The 19235-nt window shown below is 38.8% G+C and overlaps 1 protein-coding gene across 9 annotated transcripts; it reads left to right on the plus strand.

Annotated features, from left to right (window-relative positions):
* The first annotated feature begins 2517 nt into the window (after positions 1-2517).
* On the plus strand, positions 2518-18505 carry glis3 (GLIS family zinc finger 3). 9 transcript variants are annotated; one of them, XM_026297693.1, is made up of 12 exons: positions 2518-2745; positions 3167-3638; positions 4207-4384; positions 4473-5616; positions 9878-9934; positions 10807-10968; positions 11116-11226; positions 12636-12753; positions 12932-13004; positions 15668-15825; positions 16379-16552; positions 16777-18505. In XM_026297693.1, exons 2-12 carry the CDS (start codon positions 3275-3277, stop codon positions 16896-16898), a joined length of 2661 nt encoding a protein of 886 aa, XP_026153478.1. In that variant the 5' UTR covers positions 2518-2745; positions 3167-3274; the 3' UTR covers positions 16899-18505. The 9 variants fall into 9 exon arrangements, 8 of the variants coding, with proteins under 8 accessions (XP_026153478.1, XP_026153479.1, XP_026153481.1 ...); XM_026297694.1 differs by having other exon boundaries at positions 4210-4384; XM_026297696.1 differs by having other exon boundaries at positions 4321-4384.
* Positions 18506-19235: the final 730 nt, after the last annotated feature.

The raw sequence follows: 19235 nt of genomic DNA on the forward strand, positions 1-19235 counted from the left end.
GACTTGAACTGTCATTAGCAAATCAAAAGCAGATTAATTAATCACAGGTCCACTGGGGTGTGCATTACTTTAAGTGAGTATTGTAACTTAAAGAGAAATCACCCATGATTTCTCATCTTGACATCAGAATGAATGCTTTGCTACTTCCAGGAGTGCTGATGCTGTCATCAAGAAGGGGGAAATGGATTCTGTAAGTGGTGGAGAGTCTATTAGCGCATTAATTCTGCTACAAATGGATCTCTTCACAAATGATCAACACTTATAGCTCATCTGGTCTTCTTGGAGCCTCCCCCCCCCCCCCCCCCCCCACTCTTCTGTACATAATTTAGGCTGCTTTCTTTAAAATATTTTCTTCACAAAATAGCATGTTTTTCTTTAGTCGATGCAGAAGACTTGGAGCTGGACTACAGGAGAAAGTGAAATGACAGGTTCTTTCAGTTTGACCAAGAAGGCTGCAAACTGTAAATGTTAGCTAATATGAGCATATATATGAAAGCACTGCTCCAAGTGTCAGTGTTTGTCGATCCGTGTTGCTGTTCTGCCTCCAGCTCAGATGCTTTACCATCCTGTTACACTCTGACATTTGGAAACACACCATGACTTGCTTAGCTGAGGGAAGAAGAGGCCAAATCACAGTGAAACTGGTGGATTTTATATAATCATGTAAACAAGGAGCAGTCTTTTCTCTGTACCCTTTAAACTATCACTATATGGTCCTTTCTTACATCTTCACATGCTTTTTTCTTATTCCTTTTTTTTGGAGGTATTTGAAAATATGCACTCCCTCTACATTAACCAGATTGCAACCACCTCTTTGGTGTAATAATAGTATCCCCTGCTGGCAAAAGAGGGAACACTTCACAAAAATGACAGACAGGTAGAGAAAAAGCTGTATAGTTTTAAAAAAAAATTCTTAAAGAAAGATTTAAATAAAAAATTTAGGACTTTAGGAATATACGAGTGTGAGAATGTGAGAATGTGATGAACAGAAACACTGAAAACATTGCATGACCGTAGACCCAGTAATTCACAATCACAGGCTGGGAGAATATTACTCTTCTAAATCCACCAGAGGTCACTGCCACTTAATATTCAATATAATAACTTAATAGATTCTTTCAAAATATCTGAAATTGTAGGTGATAATAGGACGTGACTGCTTGTACTACCAAAATAAAGGGTTTAATTCAGCAAATCATCTAACAGGTATATTTAAATTTCTTTTTTTAATACCCAGAGGGGCAGAACACCCTAACTGAAGCTTATTTTAGATAATACAGTGAAAAGCCAATAAGCTGAGACATGTTACTGCATCATACACACATTAGTTATGAGACAAGGTTCTGGTCAATGCAAATTCTCAACAATCATTATCCAGAGCCAGTGACAGCAGGCTCCAATTAGTCATCCATAACTCCAGGCACAATAGATAGTATAGTCTATTTACACATGCATTTTCATTTAATGGATACTGTCTGTCAAACTAGAAGTTCATCATTATTACAGATTGTGCAGCACAGCCCCTCTTCCATGTACGATCTCAAGAGGAGCCACCTTCCCTCCAAACATGCTGGTTTCCATGCCAATCTGGAGCAGGATCCACAGAGCAAACACTCCAGCAGCCAGGAGAAAAGTGCCTAACAATGGGGTCTGAGCTGAGGTGGAGGGTGAGAGCAGGAGGAGAGTGTTAGCAGAGAACAGAACAGGTAGAAGATTCAGGCAACACGGAGTCACAAAGCAAAGTCTGAATTGATGGAGATGTTCAGTGGCATAAAGAATGCAGAGAATTTGTGCAATAAAAATCTGTCATGTTTTTGGGAATGTCTAAAATACAATAGAGGAATAATACAATTTGTACAGTGTATTTGCCTCAGTATGAGCTGCAATAATTGCTATGAAAAGAATCGTGATTGCATTTTCCTCCTTTATAGAACAGCATTTCACCTTCTTACTATTAGTGTTTTACTACAACATTTTTATGGAAAAGAAAAATAAATTAATTAAAAAAAAGTTGAACATGTACTAATGTTACCTGAACACTTTGACTTCACTTACACTTTCATTCATTCACTTTATTTAGTCAGATGCTACTGCAGACATGCAACATGTTGAGTAAACTGGCTGACATCTGTTGTTTTATGCACCAGACTCCACATATTTGTTATTTTTAAAAAGCTCTATTTATAACAGAGAGTCTGAATGCATCTTAGAAATGTGATTTATGAAATTACAAAGTAGAAAGTTTGTAAAGTTTGATCAAAACATTAGATTTCCTGAAAATAAAAATATTTTTTTTTGATCCATACACAGCTGAGATAGCAATACAAGTTGTCACGGGTGCATGATTCAGCACGCGGTCACCTGAAGACTGTGCGCAGACACGTGTACGCGCAAACACACTACAGGCTACAGTAGGAGGAAAAGAAAATCTTTAATTATTTACTGTTAATGTCCACTCGCTTTGAAATGACGTCGTCCAAAACCGTTTCAAGGGCAAAAGGGTAATCGATGAAAGAAAAGAAGTTCCTGGAAACAGGAGCGAGGTGGGACACGCTGCGGTTCAAACTCTGAGATCCCTCTGAGCCTCGACTTCCCTGCTGGGTGCACACACCCATCACAAACTCTGGGAGAAACACCACAGTCGCTCTCCTGGTCTTATCTAGATTACAGGCACAGCTCGGCGGACTGAAGCGGCCATTCAGCCTCACATTTCACTTTGGTGGAAAGTGTTTGCGACAACAGTAGGTGAGTGTACGCGCCATCGACAACAGCAGTGTGATGAAAAACTAGACCACAAAGGGCAGATCGTTACTTTTTGACGTGACGTGAACTTTTTTTTTTTTAATTTAATCTCAATATATTCAGTTCATATTTATGGTTTAGTGCTTTTCTCAAGGTTTGAGGCTCAAAGTACAGTGTCTGTATTATTGTTTTAACCTTTACTGTCTAATTCCATTTACTTTGGACAGGCAGTTTCACTGAGATGAAGATCTGATTTGCATAAAAAACATATTTCAACCTAAAACAACAAACACTCAAACATTAGATAAAACAATCACACCAATAACATTAGTAAAACATTTTTTTAACTATAATGTCACTTTCAAAACTTTCATCCTTTGTGCCTGTATAGTTTGTACTTATTTGTATCTGGCTCATCATCTAGGTATGAGCTCTGGACTAGCAGTTCTTGTCTAAAGAAAACTCTACGAAACACAACTACGTGAATCGACTTCCTCATGAGCAGAGAAGTTCTGAGGAATCTGCTTCAGCCATGAGTGGAAAAGGCTGTCAGCTCCTGGTGTCTCCATGTAGTGTGTCCCCATCAGTGAGCATGATCAGGGGACACCAGTCCGGGTCCATCAGGATTCCTATGTCCTCCCCCCATCAGGCCAATCTTAGTCCCTCCTCAGGAATAGAGAAAGTGAAAAGAGGGGCCATCCACTCCTCAGCCTCAGGTAAACAGAGCAGAAGCCATGATGTTCTGCCAACCCTGAGCCTCCGCAGGCAGGTGTTGACCAGTGGGAAACAATTAACAACTGCATCGCCACACCAGCAAGTGTCTGATCACCAGCCAAACACAACAATGGCACCTACCATTCAGGCAGGACCCTGCTCTTCTAAAAACAGCTTCAAAGGTAAAAGCCATCAAAGCTTAGAGATAGCTAATCAGCCCCTAGGCTGATTTAACTCCTAGCTCAACATTTTATCAGACACCTCCTACTGTAAGTCTGCAAGAGTGATGTTGTGAACAGACTTCACTTCTCCACAACCACAACTGCACATCTTCATCCTCCACTTATTCCCATTGACCTCTTCACAACCTCACTATCTTCTTGCAAGACGTCCTGTACTTCATTTATTGATAATTAACCCAAGCATAAAGTTTGTCTATAAATTTTCTCGTTAGGAAGGAGGTGAAGAGCTCATTAGTGATTAACAGAGCAGAAAGTGTCTGTCGCCTGCATAGGTTGGCATGGAAAATTCCACAATCTACTGTGTCAACCTTAGATTTAAATGAAAGGCGACGTATCAGAGTCTAATTTGCATTGTTTTTTAGATAGGTGTGCAGTTTGTGGTAATGTTTTGAATTGATCTGTTGAGATTTGTTGAATGCATATATAAATTGTTGCTCTGCTGTCACCTCAATAATAAGATATTTCACATATTAATATTCTGTTTATTAAAATGTGGGCTTATGTCTAGCAGGTTGCTCCGTGTCTCGGCCTAACATGGAAGTTTTTGGTCAACAAGCTACTGCTAACCTAAAAGTGACCAGTAGTCCCGTGACTGTTGTCACAGGTCATCCATATATTGCAGGGCCTGCTGCGCCTCACCCTCCTCCAAATTCACATAGTGTGCCAGTTCCCCACACCGATGCCAGGTGGGCAATATCAATAACAGTAACAGTTATGATGAGCTCACTAAACCTTAAAAGTGTTACTAAAGTGGATAACAACAATCTGTTTCAGATCCTTGCTGTCCAGAGAATCCTTGGCATCCACTACCCTCAGTCTGTTTGAAACACAGTCAGTGTTTAGTGGCAGACATGAGTGGCCGTATGGCTACCGTGTGCTTCCTCCACTAGGGCTACCTCAGAGCTCCACCCAGCCCATCGAGGGGGGTGAGCAGCTGAGTATTTCGCCTGGCACAGCCATGTCTGGTACAACTATATCAGGTGGCACAAGCACTTCTGCCTCCCTGCCTTCATACCTCTTTGCAGGTGATGCTGGAAGCCCTAAACAATCTAATGCTAAGAAGAGAGCTCTCTCCATGTCACCTTTGTCAGATGTCATGGGTACTGATTTCAACTCCATCATACGCACCTCGCCCACCTCTCTTGTGGCTTATATCAATGGCTCCCGCTGCTCTCCAGCCTCACAATCAACACTCTCACCCATCCAGTCTGAGGGGTATGGTCATTTTTTAGGTGTGAGAGGCCGCTGTATCCCTCAGGTCCATCCCTGCAGCATGCCAGGTGCTCCGCAGGCTCTGGCCACACAGACAGAGTGTGGCCGTATGCAGATGCTTGAAGAGGGAGGTGGTCTGGAGAACCAGATGGCTAACATGGTGGTGGAGCAGCAGTGCCTCCCTGGCGAAGTAGGGGTGCTGGAGCAGATTTCAGAGAGCTGCAGCCAAGCCACCAACAACGTGCTGCCACCTCTAAACTTACATCCAGTACAGTCGACTACAGTAGAAGAAGCTGCAGGTCCAATGGGACCTCCACCACCCTACCACTCCCACCAACACATCCATCTTTTCAGGCGTCACTGCAAAATAAAGCCTCCATCTCAGGACCCTCTCACACAGGCTCCCATGGTTCCTCCAAGGCATGGGGTGAGCTTCTTACCCCAAGTCCCAATGCTGGAGGAAGAAGAGGGAGAGTTGGAGGACTATGGGGCCCATTGCTGCCGATGGTTGGACTGCAGTGCAGTCTATGACCAAAAGGAGGAGCTGGTGTGGCACATAGAAAAGCTACATGTGGACCAGCGGAAGGCCGAGGATTTCACATGCTACTGGGTGGGCTGTCCACGCAACTTCAAGCCCTTCAATGCCCGATACAAGCTTCTTATCCACATGAGGGTCCATTCTGGAGAGAAACCTAACAAGTGCACGGTACACCATGCAGATCACAGCACTGTCTCTTTTCACGGAACTGATGTCTTAAACTATAGTGCTATTTCTATACTACAGTACTGTTATACTTTTTAAGTAATACTAGTCCCTGCCTTGTCTAGAAAAGTTTCTCTGTAGTATCTTACCCCCTGACAATACATAGAAACCACTGGTCCCTTTCGATCTGATGAAAATTTTTTTTACTCGTTTGTGTGAAGGCTGACTGAAAACAGTCAAAGCAGGAACATGATGAATGTCAGAGGCTCACAGAGTTCAATTCTCAATGTTCCATTGAAAGCCACAGTATCTAGTTGAAAGCCTTCATGGCTTGGGCTGCAGAAAAAAGCCTTTTTAAGGGCAAATACCTTCATGTGCTCTGTGTTTATGGCCAAGCTTTAGTTCAGAAATATAGCCCCTTTCTCCTCTTAACTTTAGCCATTGGGTAATTAGCAGGGCTCTGTGATAATTGACATAGGAATTAACTCAATTATGTAGTTATTAAATCAGCACAAAGGAGGCATAGCACTTTAGATCTGGCATGGCACCATGGCTCTCTAGTAGCTACTGGGCCTGTCAGCATCAGGGGGTTTGCCAGGCCATCGTCTGACAAACTTGGCTGTTGTTCTGGGAAGGTGATGCCCCATAGTCTGGCTCTCTGCAGGTCTGAGTCTGTGGCCAAAGAGTTGGCATTTATCCATGGGCTTGAATATTGATGAAGTAGTAGCTTTGTTTCCTCGACAATGGATGATCTAGGTCTTTCAGATGTGTTGCAGTTCAATAATTATACTCTTAGTTATGTGGTGAGGATATTTCATTAAGCCTCCTAAGCAATGACTTTTTGGTTTGGTTATAGGAAAAGAGATCGGCAACATCACTAGGATTCATTATCTGGACATCATGGCTATTTATACCAGATTTTATGCCAATACTATTATTGTAGAATTTAATAAAGACACACAATACTTACAGAGGAAGAGATACTCATTATTTCTGTAGAAATTTTTTTTTTAGGGGTATGGGTCATCAGAGGGACAGCTCATGTTAGATGTTTTGGAGAAAAAGCCAGGGAAGCCAGATTGAGATGGTTTGGACATGTTCAGAGGAGGGACAGTGAATACATTGGTAAAAGGATGCTGAGGTTAGAGCTGCCAGGAAGGAGGCCTAGTGGAAGACCAAAGAGGAGGTTCTTGGATGCAGTGAAGGAGGACATGAGGATAGTTGGTGTGGGTGAAGAGGATACAGAGGATAGGGTTGAATGGAGGCAGATGATACATTGTGGCGACCCCTGAAGGGAGCAGCCGAAAGAAAGAGAAGAAGAAGAAGAAGAAGAAGAAGGGTACGGGTTGCTAGCCCGAAACCCAGCCTTCCCCTTTTTCATCCAGGCTTGGGATAGCAATGGTGGAACTGGACCCACAGCATGAATAACAGCAATGTGTACACAACTCTTTACTCCCTTTTTTGTCTTTTCCATAAACCCTTTGACAAAATCGTTTGAGACTTAGATGAGAAATTTACAAACCACTGGCCAACCATGCTCCATGTCACTGCGTTCATCAAGTCAATTATTAACAGTATGCATACCTACAGTCGACCTTTTGTACCAAAATACTCACTTATTAGTTGAAGTCTGCTCTGTTATTATGGGGCTACAATCATTGGATGAGTCCATGTTCCAAAAAAGTTGCAAAAAACAGAAGTGATTCAAACTGACACTTGTATATGTGTTACAGTAATTATAGCACAGACTATTTCTGAGAGGAAAAAAAGCCACCACATTAGACTAACAATTCCTGCACTTCAATGAGCTAGTTTGAGCCTTTGCATGAATTTTCTTTAGATACTCTCAATCTCACAGAACAGTTGACTCAAACCACTTTTAATATTTAGAAAAAGCTGAGTTCTTTTCAAAGAGGCAGCTTTTCGAGTAATGCATTTGTCCAAGATGTAGACCTCAGTTTTTCTTAGGAAATGATTGGCAGGGGAATAAACTGATGCATGATAAATGAAGTGAGACCCAGCAGCAGAACAATGAGGGAGCTCTTGTTACACAGTGAACTTATAGGGCAGGCCCAGACTTGTACCTGTCATCTCAGTCTGTTGAAAATTGATTGAACAGTTTGTTAACATAACCCTGTCTCAACAGTCCATAAGTTTGTCACTGTGATTTACATGATGTTTTAAACACATCTAAACAACAAATTCTACAGTCATTGTATGTCAGTATATAAATTATGAGTTATCTTAAATATCATTCTTTGCTAATTGCCGAACCCTCTCCTCAGGTAGTGGAAATATGGCTTCTTCTTTGGAATTATATGCTTGTACATTGTGGCCATTTTTTCTACTACATCTCTAAAATACTGAAAATGCCAAAAAAGATCCCCTCAGCAGTTCACCCTTAATTTGAGTTACAGCGACTGCTTATTACACAGTGTTTTTACTTACAAAATTCAAAATATACAATTAAAACAATAATTACTACTAATAAGCATCAGTTCTTAGCAAAGTTGGCCAAAATGTCCTTTATTTACCTTTTACTGTTTATTCACACAGAGTGAAAATGAAACCTTAGTTTCTTCCTATGCCAGTACACTTCCTTAAATGAGCAGCTTGTAATTCAAGCCTTGCTAATTCCACTTAAGGTAAACATGATGAGATTTCAGGTCTGACAACATTTTAAGCACCATCCTTATGATTAGATGGAAGGAGCTTGGTTTTGGTACCCGGAAATGATGCTTCAGTACTGGGAATTCATTTCCCAAATGTAATAATGAATGTTCTTTCATTAGTCTGCTTCAGCAAACAAATAATTTTCCTCCATGGCAAGTTTTTAAAAAAATGTAAATGGTACTGCTGATGAAAATAGTGGATTTTTTTTTTCCAGGAGATAATATTCATTTTGATACTGAAGATTCACACTAGATCACATAACAAATCTGTTGGAAATAAAAAGAGAAAAGAGGGTAGAAATATCACTGAGGAAACAGAGTGAACTGACCTCGGAGTCAGATTGGGCACTGGACAGCTGCTGTTGGCACAGACTGCAGCTGTCATTGTTCAGCCAGGGTGAGAGTACCTGCCAGGACCTGTCAGAAGCTGGCTGTAACACTGATCTAGACTGAGGAGCCATGCTGCTTTCTTTTCAAACCAAATGTCCCTCGCGACAAAATAAAAAGCCCTCTGTGCTTTTTAGAGAATTTCGTGAGACAGAGAAAGAGTTACACAGTTACCTAGCTCTGTCTAGACCTGGCAGTGTTTCAGTTTTATTCTGGTTCTCACTTGTATGTTCACTTCGGTTCTGAGAGACTATTTATCTGTGTCTGTGCTGTTTCTCTAGCCAAAGACTCTGTTGTTAATTAATTTGTTTAATCTATATTTAGGATTGGTCTGCTTTGCTAGTGCAGTCACTTGTGAAGGAGCATTTAGTGTTATAGTTCAGAATTGGAAATAGTTCAGTGTGAAGATTTATTCTCACATGTTGGGGGAGGTTATGAGAAGCATATTTTTTTGTGCTAATCAGTTTCCAATATAGTCCATTTGCTTCAGCAAAATGTTAAGGATCCTTCAGATTGTGTCAGTTATGCATTTATAAAATCTCCAGGATATAACCACCCATTTAACGTTGCCATTTACAAATCTTTGCTTTCAAATTCAACAGAAACAGAAGGGGCTTGCTTGGATTTTTTGAGAATAGATGTTGACAGGAAATAGCTATGCCATGATGAGAGAGAAGGGCAGGCATTTCTATGTGGAATGCAGAGGAATGTTATTAGTGAACTATTAATGGGGAAAAAAAAACATTTTAATTTGGCTTTGGCGGTGGTGACTGAAAGGTATCAGTATGTGAGGAATCCAGTCTTGGCGGAAAAATAACAAAACTGGACATGGTCTGTGTGTTTTCTCCATAAAGCTTAGTAAGTACATTCCAACCCCCCTGTGAGCAGGAAGAGGGATAGTAAAGTCCCAGCCTTACACAAGAAAAACTTTGATGATTCATATGTTTTAGCAGTGAAGTCACTGTGCTTGCATTATACTGCAAAATAGAGCTGTTTTGTTAGTTTGGATTACTGTGGTATTGACATTTTCCTGAAGCACAAGAACTCCATGTAGACATAAGGATGAAAAAGTGTAAAAGTGTAGAAAGATGTAGAAGACAGTGCAAGCCATGTATATAATCCTTGTCAGTCTTGGATTAGATCTATATGTGTTAAGAATAGTCTACTAAAAGTGATTTTTTTTTTTTTTTTTTTGTAATTGATAGCTTCCAGTTGCTGTCAAGGTGATGCAAGATAAAGGACTGAAAACAAAAAAATCACAAGTATGTGTGTATAAACACTGACCCCTGCTGGTGATGCTCAGAATCATCAGATGTGCATTATTAATAATATGTTGAAAATTAGGTTCTGCAGCTCAACTGCGCAGAAAATTGTCATTTGCTTTTATTAACTTCTGCAGTAGGTGTGCACCTAGTCTGATGATAATACCCACCAAGGACGTGCATTTATTTAATCATAATTTGTATGAATATGTAAAATGTGTATTTGAAGTGGCAGTGAGAGATTTAAAAAAAAAAAAAACTTTTTTTAAGATTCCAGCATCATTTAGTTCCTTGTTTTGTAGCAAGGATGTATACAATACAATAAGAAAATAGGTCAGAACAAACCATGGTTTTCTGTGTAAGGAATGAGAGTATATAATAAGCAAATATATAAAGATATGCGATACTACCACCTTGATCACTACTGATAATAGCCTTGAGATCATGTTGCGAATAAATGACATATATTTTAGAGTATAAGAGTTCCTGTCGTTCTCATGTGTTTGTCTCTATCACGGTTTTGCTGCTTTGTAGCTGCTTGCCTATAAGCCATGAAACTACCAGTGAGCAGTTGGGCTTACTTAGGCGTCAGTTAAATTAAATAGCAGTAATGTTTCTATTCAAAAGGTTTTCTATATTTCCTCTTCTACTCCCTCCCACACACTGAGGTCAGCAGAGTTTTCTGCCATGAATCTAGCTAGTAAACTCAGAACTCCAAGTATATATGAAACATTACCTTAGAGATGCCAGTAGAGAATAATTCACTGATTAGAACCAACAGCCAAATGCATCAGGGACTTAAGAGGCCTGTTTTAGACATTCTGCTAATCTGCTTACTGTTTGAACATTTACTGTGTTTATATGCATCGCAGTTTGAGGGCTGCAAGAAAGCTTTCTCTCGACTAGAAAACCTGAAGATCCATCTACGTAGCCACACGGGGGAGAAACCCTATCTTTGTCAGCACCCAGGATGCAACAAAGCCTTCAGCAACTCAAGTGACAGAGCTAAACACCAGCGTACACACCTGGACACAGTGAGTGGCAGCCCATCACAGACGCATGTACAGTTTTGGATGATATTTCAAAGCTTGTGTGTGCGTGTGTGTGTGTGTGTGCGTGCATGTGTGGGTGCGTGGGTGCGTGTGTGGACTCCAAATGTTGATATGTCTTTTATTGTACAGAAGCCCTATGCGTGCCAAGTTCCTGGCTGTGCCAAGCGTTACACAGATCCCAGCTCCTTGAGGAAACATGTGAAATCCCACTCTACTAAAGAACAACAGTTAAGGAAGAAGGTAAATACTACAGCGTAAAGCTATTCACAGTTTTTAGAGTTTTTCCTCTTTTAGAGCAAACTGTTTGGTTCTTGCGAATGCATTTTACTAGGAAACTTTATACTAAGTGCACAACTCAGTGTTCGTGTAAATAATCTGCTGAATTTGCTGACTGACAAATTAAACTAGATTTGTAAACAATATTAGCTTCATTAGGTTTGTACAGTCAATAACTTGCCACCTTGACCAAATTTCACTGGTGATTGCAAGAAGTGTATGTGGCATCACTTTCTCAACATTACACTCAGGAACAAAGAGCCTACATGCACACATTTAGTTTCATTGTGCTTTCATTATCCTGATTAGCTGACTGTATTGTGTATATACTCTGCGTGACATGCTTTCTATTCAATCCGTTAAGTTCTGCGGCTCAAGTGCACACAGAAAAATGCCGTTTACTTTTATTAACTTCCATCTGCTGAAGGCGTGCACCTACTCTGATGAAAATACCCACCAAGCGTGTGCCCTTGCACCTTACATCGTACATTACCACTGACACTGCTGGTTATAATTAGTTTGTTGTATCTTTGTCCTGTTTTCATTCTGCTTATTTTCCACTTAAGGTGACTCCATTACATTTTTTTTTTCACATTATGGCACTGCAGTGTTGCAGTTAAGATTTTTGCATGTGTGTATGTGCGTGAGTTTTATGGTCTTTAACTCTTATTGAGGGTTATGTCACCATAGATACAGACAAAGAAGGTGGGTAGTTACTAAAAAAAGTGACATTTTACAAAGTCTCCCACATGCACAACTTCTTTCATTAAAAACTCAACTAACAAATGTTTGTTGTAAGTTCACTGATGGTTGTCAAGATGGAGTGAATCTTATGCAGTTTTTTTTTACAATGACCACTGCCAAATTGACGCTTACAGTGTATCCTCCTGGGACCTGGAAAGTCATTTTTGTCCTTTGTGGGTGATATGACACTGGCTTTTATCTTTTTTTTTTTTTTTGATTTATGAAGGTCTTAACCATATGATATTATATATTTAGACATTTATATTAACTTTAAGCCATTAAAAAAAATACACATTTTATTCCACATCACTTGTAGGGGACAACGAAACCTGCTTTCTCTCACTTTCTTTGGAGCATCAAGTGAGGCAGAAAAGATGCTGAAGAAAATTTGTTATTATATCAGACCAGTTTAACTTTTACATGTTCTTGTAATGTCTAATGACTAATCAGAAATCATCTTCACACCCAAAATATACAGAACACAGCAACAAAGCCAAAAACAGACGCTCTGCTCTGCATGAACAATTAACATGCAGGCAGAAATGATACTGAGATTGTGCAGGGAATATTCTGCCAGTATCACATTACTGTCTATTCTGGTCATCACTGTTTATGTGTCATTTCTCTAGATGAAATCCACTACTGAAGTGACTCAGGACCCACTGACAGATTGTTTAACCATCCACCCTCTACAACCAAGTCTTTCTCCTCTGGCAAGGGTAGACAACAACTTGAACCCACCTCCTGGTGCGTCTCATGAGTCATACTCTGGTATTTCTGAGCCCTGCCTGTATTAATATGTTTGATATTAAAAGTAGATCTGTAAATATACAGTATCCCCCTCCCATGTGCACATAATAGGTTTATCCGTTAGATTTAGGCTGTGGTGGGCAGCCCTGAAGTGTCTGTCATCCCTGTTCCTCAGCTGCTCCACAGAGACAAGACACCTCCAGCAATACCCATGTGGCTCTGCTGTGCTCCTTAGAGGATAAATACAGGTACTCAGGATTTTGTATATCTACACATACAGTATATAAAATACTTTGGAAGTGAAACATGCAGCAGTATAATAGAAAACTAAAGGTACTGAGGATTATTATTTTTTTGGCATGCAAGCTTTTGTGCTTGCTTCACTCTGTGCTACTGTTCTGCTACAACAACAATAAGGTCCAGCTACATTAAAATACATTATAGATATAGAGTCAACACTCAGAATAGTTAGCTTTACTCAGCAAACCAACTGGTTTATTATGTGACGGCTTTATATTCTTCTTTTCATTCTTTTTCGTTTTGCTGGCACAGTTAGAACTTCAACCAGAACTTCACAAACCATCCATCCTCCTCTCTTTTGATGAAGTGAAACAATTAACTTAAACATTGGTTGTCATGGCTTCAAGGCTATGATCTTATAATTAGAATAATCACTTTTAAAGAAAGTTTTGTACCTAGATAAAAGAGTGTAAAGGATTGCTTCTTTGTTTGGTTTAGTTTTTTTTTTTTTTTTTTTTGGTGTGCATGGGTGGGTGCTATGGCTGGGAAAGAAGCTTTACAGGTTGGAGACAGACAGCAACACGTTTCCCTGGTCAGCCCGTAGGAAAACATCCCTCCGTCTATACACTTCAAAGCGTGCGATAAAGGATTCTGTCGTTTTGAACAGCCAGATGCTCATGGCTCCTCACTGGTTGTGATTGTTCTCACATCAGCAGTAGGCCAAAGCATTCACTGCAGGATTCTGGGTAGACAATTGGCCTGTGAAAGCAGACCTTGCCTGGTGTTAATGGATGCTATAGCCACCGACAAGAGCAGCTGAGGAATTCAATAAATGAATCATAAAATCAAAAAAATACCATTTAAGGTCCAGTGGGAGAAGAGAAACGCTGTAATTACTTTTTTAGATGTTAAATCGAATGTAAAATCCTTATTGGCATTTTTTGTACACTTTTCTGGGAATCCTTAGTGTTTCCATTCAGTCGTTATATATTGTCAGAAAACTTTGGCTCCTTTAATATACTCATTATTGGCAAGTAGACATGCAAATGTTACTTGGCCAAACCTAACAGCAGGGGTGTTAGCTGCTATTGCCACTGAAGCATATTTAGTTTAATTCTCTGTATCTGACAGTAAGTTACATGATTAGGAACTGGTGTCCTTTGTTTAATTTTGTAACACAATAAGGTGCAGACATTTCTTCCCCCGTGGTTTAGAATAAGGTAGGAGGACTGAGAAAAATATGTTGAAAGTAGTAAAGGAGTAATGTTGGCAAAGGTTTGATTACACTAAAGACAGAAGGGGCAGCTATTCTTTTTATTTGTTTAAAAAACAAATAAATGTGATGAAGGAATGCATTACAGGCACTTGCGCTATTGTGTTGGGAAAATACTATGAATGAGCTTTTATTGCATGAGCCACAGAGTACAGACTATAATACATAATACATTTGCTCTGGAGTGCCTCTGTTGCTACTTATACCAATTACAAAGCACATTGAATCAATCTTGTGGTCATGGACTTGATAACTTAAACACCTGAGTGTTTTATTGTGCAGAATCATGGCAATACCACATACATGTTTTTGAATTGAGTTCTTTCTCAAAGAAAACATCCTTCACTGTCTCTCTCCAATCATATTAAGATTAAGATTAAGAACTTACTTTATTCATCCCAAACTGGGAAATTCCACTCTGCATTTAACCCGTATATGTATGTATGTATGTATGTATGTATGTATGTATATATATGTGTGTGTGTGTATGTATGTGTATATATATATATATATATATATATGCAGTGCAGAAAATTATGGGTTAAATCATATGTCAGGCAAACCTCTGTGCAGGAAGTGAGGCACATGAATCTATGACAGCAGTAATTCTCTCCTCATTAGGTGGATGTAACAAAGATAGAAAAGTATGAGCTGAAAGAGGAAGCTTTCGTTGTGCATGTCATGTTGTCCATCTGCATCATTCAAACTAATATAGGGTTTGGCTGATAACAATTACGAGTAATGACAGTTCTTATTGGACTGCTTGTTGAATGCTATAGAGGTCTATGATTAAATTTACCATCACCTTGTCATTATTACCTCATGATGGACTAATTAATGCTTTATTTGTAGCCTGAGAGGTCATCTCACGTTTGTGTCAGACTGTGGTAAATATGAAACTGAACAAATCCAACAAAAAAATATATAATATAATTTATAATAATATAAAAAAGATGACGCTATATAGTGTGGTCTTAGATTTTCATTTTTTATTTATTTATTTTTTTTTTTTCATTCATTCAGGCTTTGACACCAACAGTGGCTGTTTTTCTTTAATGGTGATGTTTTTGCATACATTTATCATTAAATACAGCTATATACAAATTGCATTATGCTGTGTCTTACTAAGAGTAACATATACATTGAATCATACTGTATTTTAAGAAACACAATAAAAGCAACACCAACAGATTATATTGCATTTTTACACAGTTGCCCTGAAAAAATGTTGTCATTTAACTAAACCATTAAAAACTTTAACAAAATTCAAAATCACTGTCTACACAAAGGTAATACATATACAGTATGTGTATTATTTAAGTAATCAGTAGTATATATACATAGCACTTTTTCTTAATTCCACAAGAAACATATTTACTTTAATCTGAAATATTTCAGGTTTGTTGATCCTTCCCCTCACCAGCTTTTCCCCGGGGACCAGTGTAGACCTTGCTCTCCCACTTGCCTCGGGCATCCTCCCAATGGGACATCTCTGCAGAACAACCCAGAGCTGAAGCAGCCCAGCCAGCCTCCTGATCTTGCAGATCACAGTCATGGTACTGAGAGGTTTCTTATCAGTGTATTCTCAAGGTCTGTCAAAATACTCACTTCATAGTTTGTCAAAGAGGAGATTCTTCTGAAAAAGGTTTCCAGAGCAAGTTCATATAGTTCATATCTGCAGAGCCTATTAGCAAATGTGTGGGCGGTTTGACAATCTGTTTGAAGAAATTTTCCCACATGCACATTAATCATGAAGTATATCTTTACGATGTGTAGCAGGTGGCTGGTGATTTTTCTAGTTAGACAGAATCAGGCGGCTCCACTCTATGTACCTTTAAATAGATATCACGTCTTTTTCCCCCTGGACTTGACAGACAGTGACGTTGACAAATGTTCACAAACACACTTTAGTTTTAACTACTGAGATAAAAACTGTGAAAAGTGAAATTTGTGTAATGTATTAGATAAAATGGTGCCTTTTTACTGAAGTTCAGTATACTATATTCATAGTAATACTAATATTCAGTGTAATTTAAGGAGAACACATATTGATTTCAATTGTGTTGAAAATGAAATAGTGATTTTTTTTTTTTATTATTTACTTTTTAGAGCTGTCAGGGCAAATGAAGATACTATATTCTCCTCTACAATATGGTGGGATCACAGCACAGACCAGCTTGAGTCACCTGATGCAAGTTGATGCTTTTGGTGACAGCCTCACTCCAGCAGTCAATAATCCCAATGTGTTGGCAACCTCACAAACAGCTCTTTCATGCATTACAGGTAATGAAAATGCAGTCTAAAAAAATTGCTCGAGGATGAGCACTTTATTGCCATTGCATTTCACAACTGGCACTGTGCATACATGCATCTTTGTATTACTGTGTGTGTGTGTGTGTGTGTGTGTGTGTGTGTGTGTGCGTGCGTGCGTGTGTGTGTGCGTGCGTGCGTGCGTGTGTGTGTGTGTGTGTGCGTGCGCATGTGCATGCGTCTGTATGCGTCTGCAGGATTTGATGTCCATAGCCAAGCACAGGATGTGGCTCCTAATCAAGAATTACATGGCAGAAATTTCTTCTCTGTGGTGGACCATTGCACAAGCCAGGGCTCCTGCATCTATACAGAGGGATGATATTATTCAATTGTGGTCTTTGTTCCTTTGCACTATTTTATGTCCCCACTGTATTTAAGTCTAATAGTTAATAGAAAGAAAACTTTCTATGGCACTGAAACCTGGCTGCAACTGCATTTAACAGAATAAAAGACTCTTAGATTAAAACTATCTAAGATCCTGCTGTCAAGGTTAGATAACGTTGAAGGAATTGACTCTTACATTCTGGGTGCAGGTTTTTTACTCTCACTCTCTTTGACTGAATCTCTGTAAATATACTATCTGACTGAACACTCTAGCTTCGGCCTCCATGATTAATGTATAATGACGACTAGGCCAACAGGATTTTAACGTTTACTTCCTCAGTTTTTATACAGCTTGTGTATAGCATGTAGTACTGTAAATACTTCAACTAGTTTCTGGTGACATTTTACACAATATTTAACACTGTAATCAAAGCAAAATATGCAAGGGATCATTTATTAAGGTTTTTCTTAGAACCATGGCTTTGTAACTATAGTAACAAGACAGCCTTACCATTTCACTGTAATGTTCAAAGACATAACTTGTTTGAATATAGTACGGTAATATGCCATGACTGCATCTATGCCTGGATATCAGGCAGATTTCTGCTGGTGGCTATACCAGTGATTTTGCATGTTTTAGTTTATTTACTACAAATGTCTTATACTCCACAGAGGAGACAACTGCAATGCGAATTTTAATTCTGATAATTATTATTAATTAATTCAAATTAATTCTGATAATTATTATAATTCTGAAAATACAGCATAGCACTATAGATTTAACTCATTTTACTAAACCTAATCATTTTCATATGGTATAAAATGAATTTGTTATCATCAACATTTCTGTAGTGAATGAAGGGAAATGAACATAGTGCTCATAGCTGCTTTTTATTTTTCCTACTTCTTTATTTATGTCATTTTGTGTCATTGACTTTCCACCCAACTTGCACTCACAGCTCCATGCAACCATAACTATGATGATAAAAAACACTATTCAAACCTTAAAATTGTGTTTGGAAATCTTATCAGCAGCATTGTAAAGTGCAAGTTTGAAAGGTAAATAGACTAAAATATGCAACAAAAAAAAATGCTGCCACTGTGTTGGGACTTTTGAATATATTTGACATTGAGTCAGAAAAAGCAGTAAATCATACATAGCCTTGTTTGTCATATCTTGTTTGTCAATATTATGAAGATGTACCAAACTATGTTGTAACTATGTAATTACATTTTTCAAAGCTTCACTTTCTGAAAATATGCACTGTCCTTTACATGCCGAGAAAGCCATGATGCTCCTCAGCAAACAGTTGCATACTCATACAGTTGAATACTACATACAGTAGTTCCACTACTAAGTAAAGAGACTTTAATTTATGCTCTTTACTCTCCTGTCATGCAACAGCAAAGCCACTGTTATATTTGTGGATCTCAAAAGCAATGCAATAAATAGATTTCTCAAAATGTTTTAGTCAATTCTTTTGGAAAACAGTGGTTCTATACGCACGCTATAAAGCTCATTTTCTCTAGCAAAATTAAACTCATGTAATTGTTCAGTATTGTGTCTCTCTTTAGAATGCATTAAAAAAGACAAAGTTCAAAGGCACAGCACAGAGACTACTTTGTGGTAGCAATATATTAAAACTGAAATCCTGGAGGCAATAAGCTAATGTAAATCAGAGAAATAATTAACAACCACTGCTGTGTACCTGAACATTATAAAAATCTCCTACAGGTCCAGCAGTCATCAGTCTTCACAGCAGTGTATTTTTTCTTGTTTGAAACTGAAAGGACAAACTGTTTTACTTGAAAATAACTCCTTTAGCAAAAGAGTGTCATGCTTCAGATGGGGGTTTCGGTAGTTGCTAAGCAACAACAACAGCTTTTCCAAAAAGCATCTGTTTGATACTGCTAACCAAAAAAAAAAAAAAAAAGTGCTGCGCAGTGGACACAGGTGGTTGGTTAAGCTTTGTATCAAGTAGGAAGCCTCTTAACAATGCTGTCTTTGTCTGGTCACTGTTTCTATTTCAAACATTATGCATGTTTTAGCCCTGTGTGGTAACATTTTTCAACTTTCGATTTAGTCATTATATGAATACCAGTACAATGGTGTAAGGACAAAGCCCTGGTTGAAAGTCTCACAGGAAACATTCATTTTAAAGTTCTGAGGTTGGTAAAAGGGTTAACATCTGAATTCACTGGTTGACTTTAATACAATAAATGCATAGAACAACTAAGCATTCACCTCTAGCCTATATGGTGAATAAGACTAAGCACTGCCCGTATACACTTGTTACAAAACCAAATAAACACTGTGACGTTTAACATGTTA

The sequence above is a fragment of the Mastacembelus armatus genome, chromosome 12 (assembly GCF_900324485.2).
Source record: "Mastacembelus armatus chromosome 12, fMasArm1.2, whole genome shotgun sequence".
Lineage (NCBI taxonomy): Eukaryota > Metazoa > Chordata > Actinopteri > Synbranchiformes > Mastacembelidae > Mastacembelus > Mastacembelus armatus.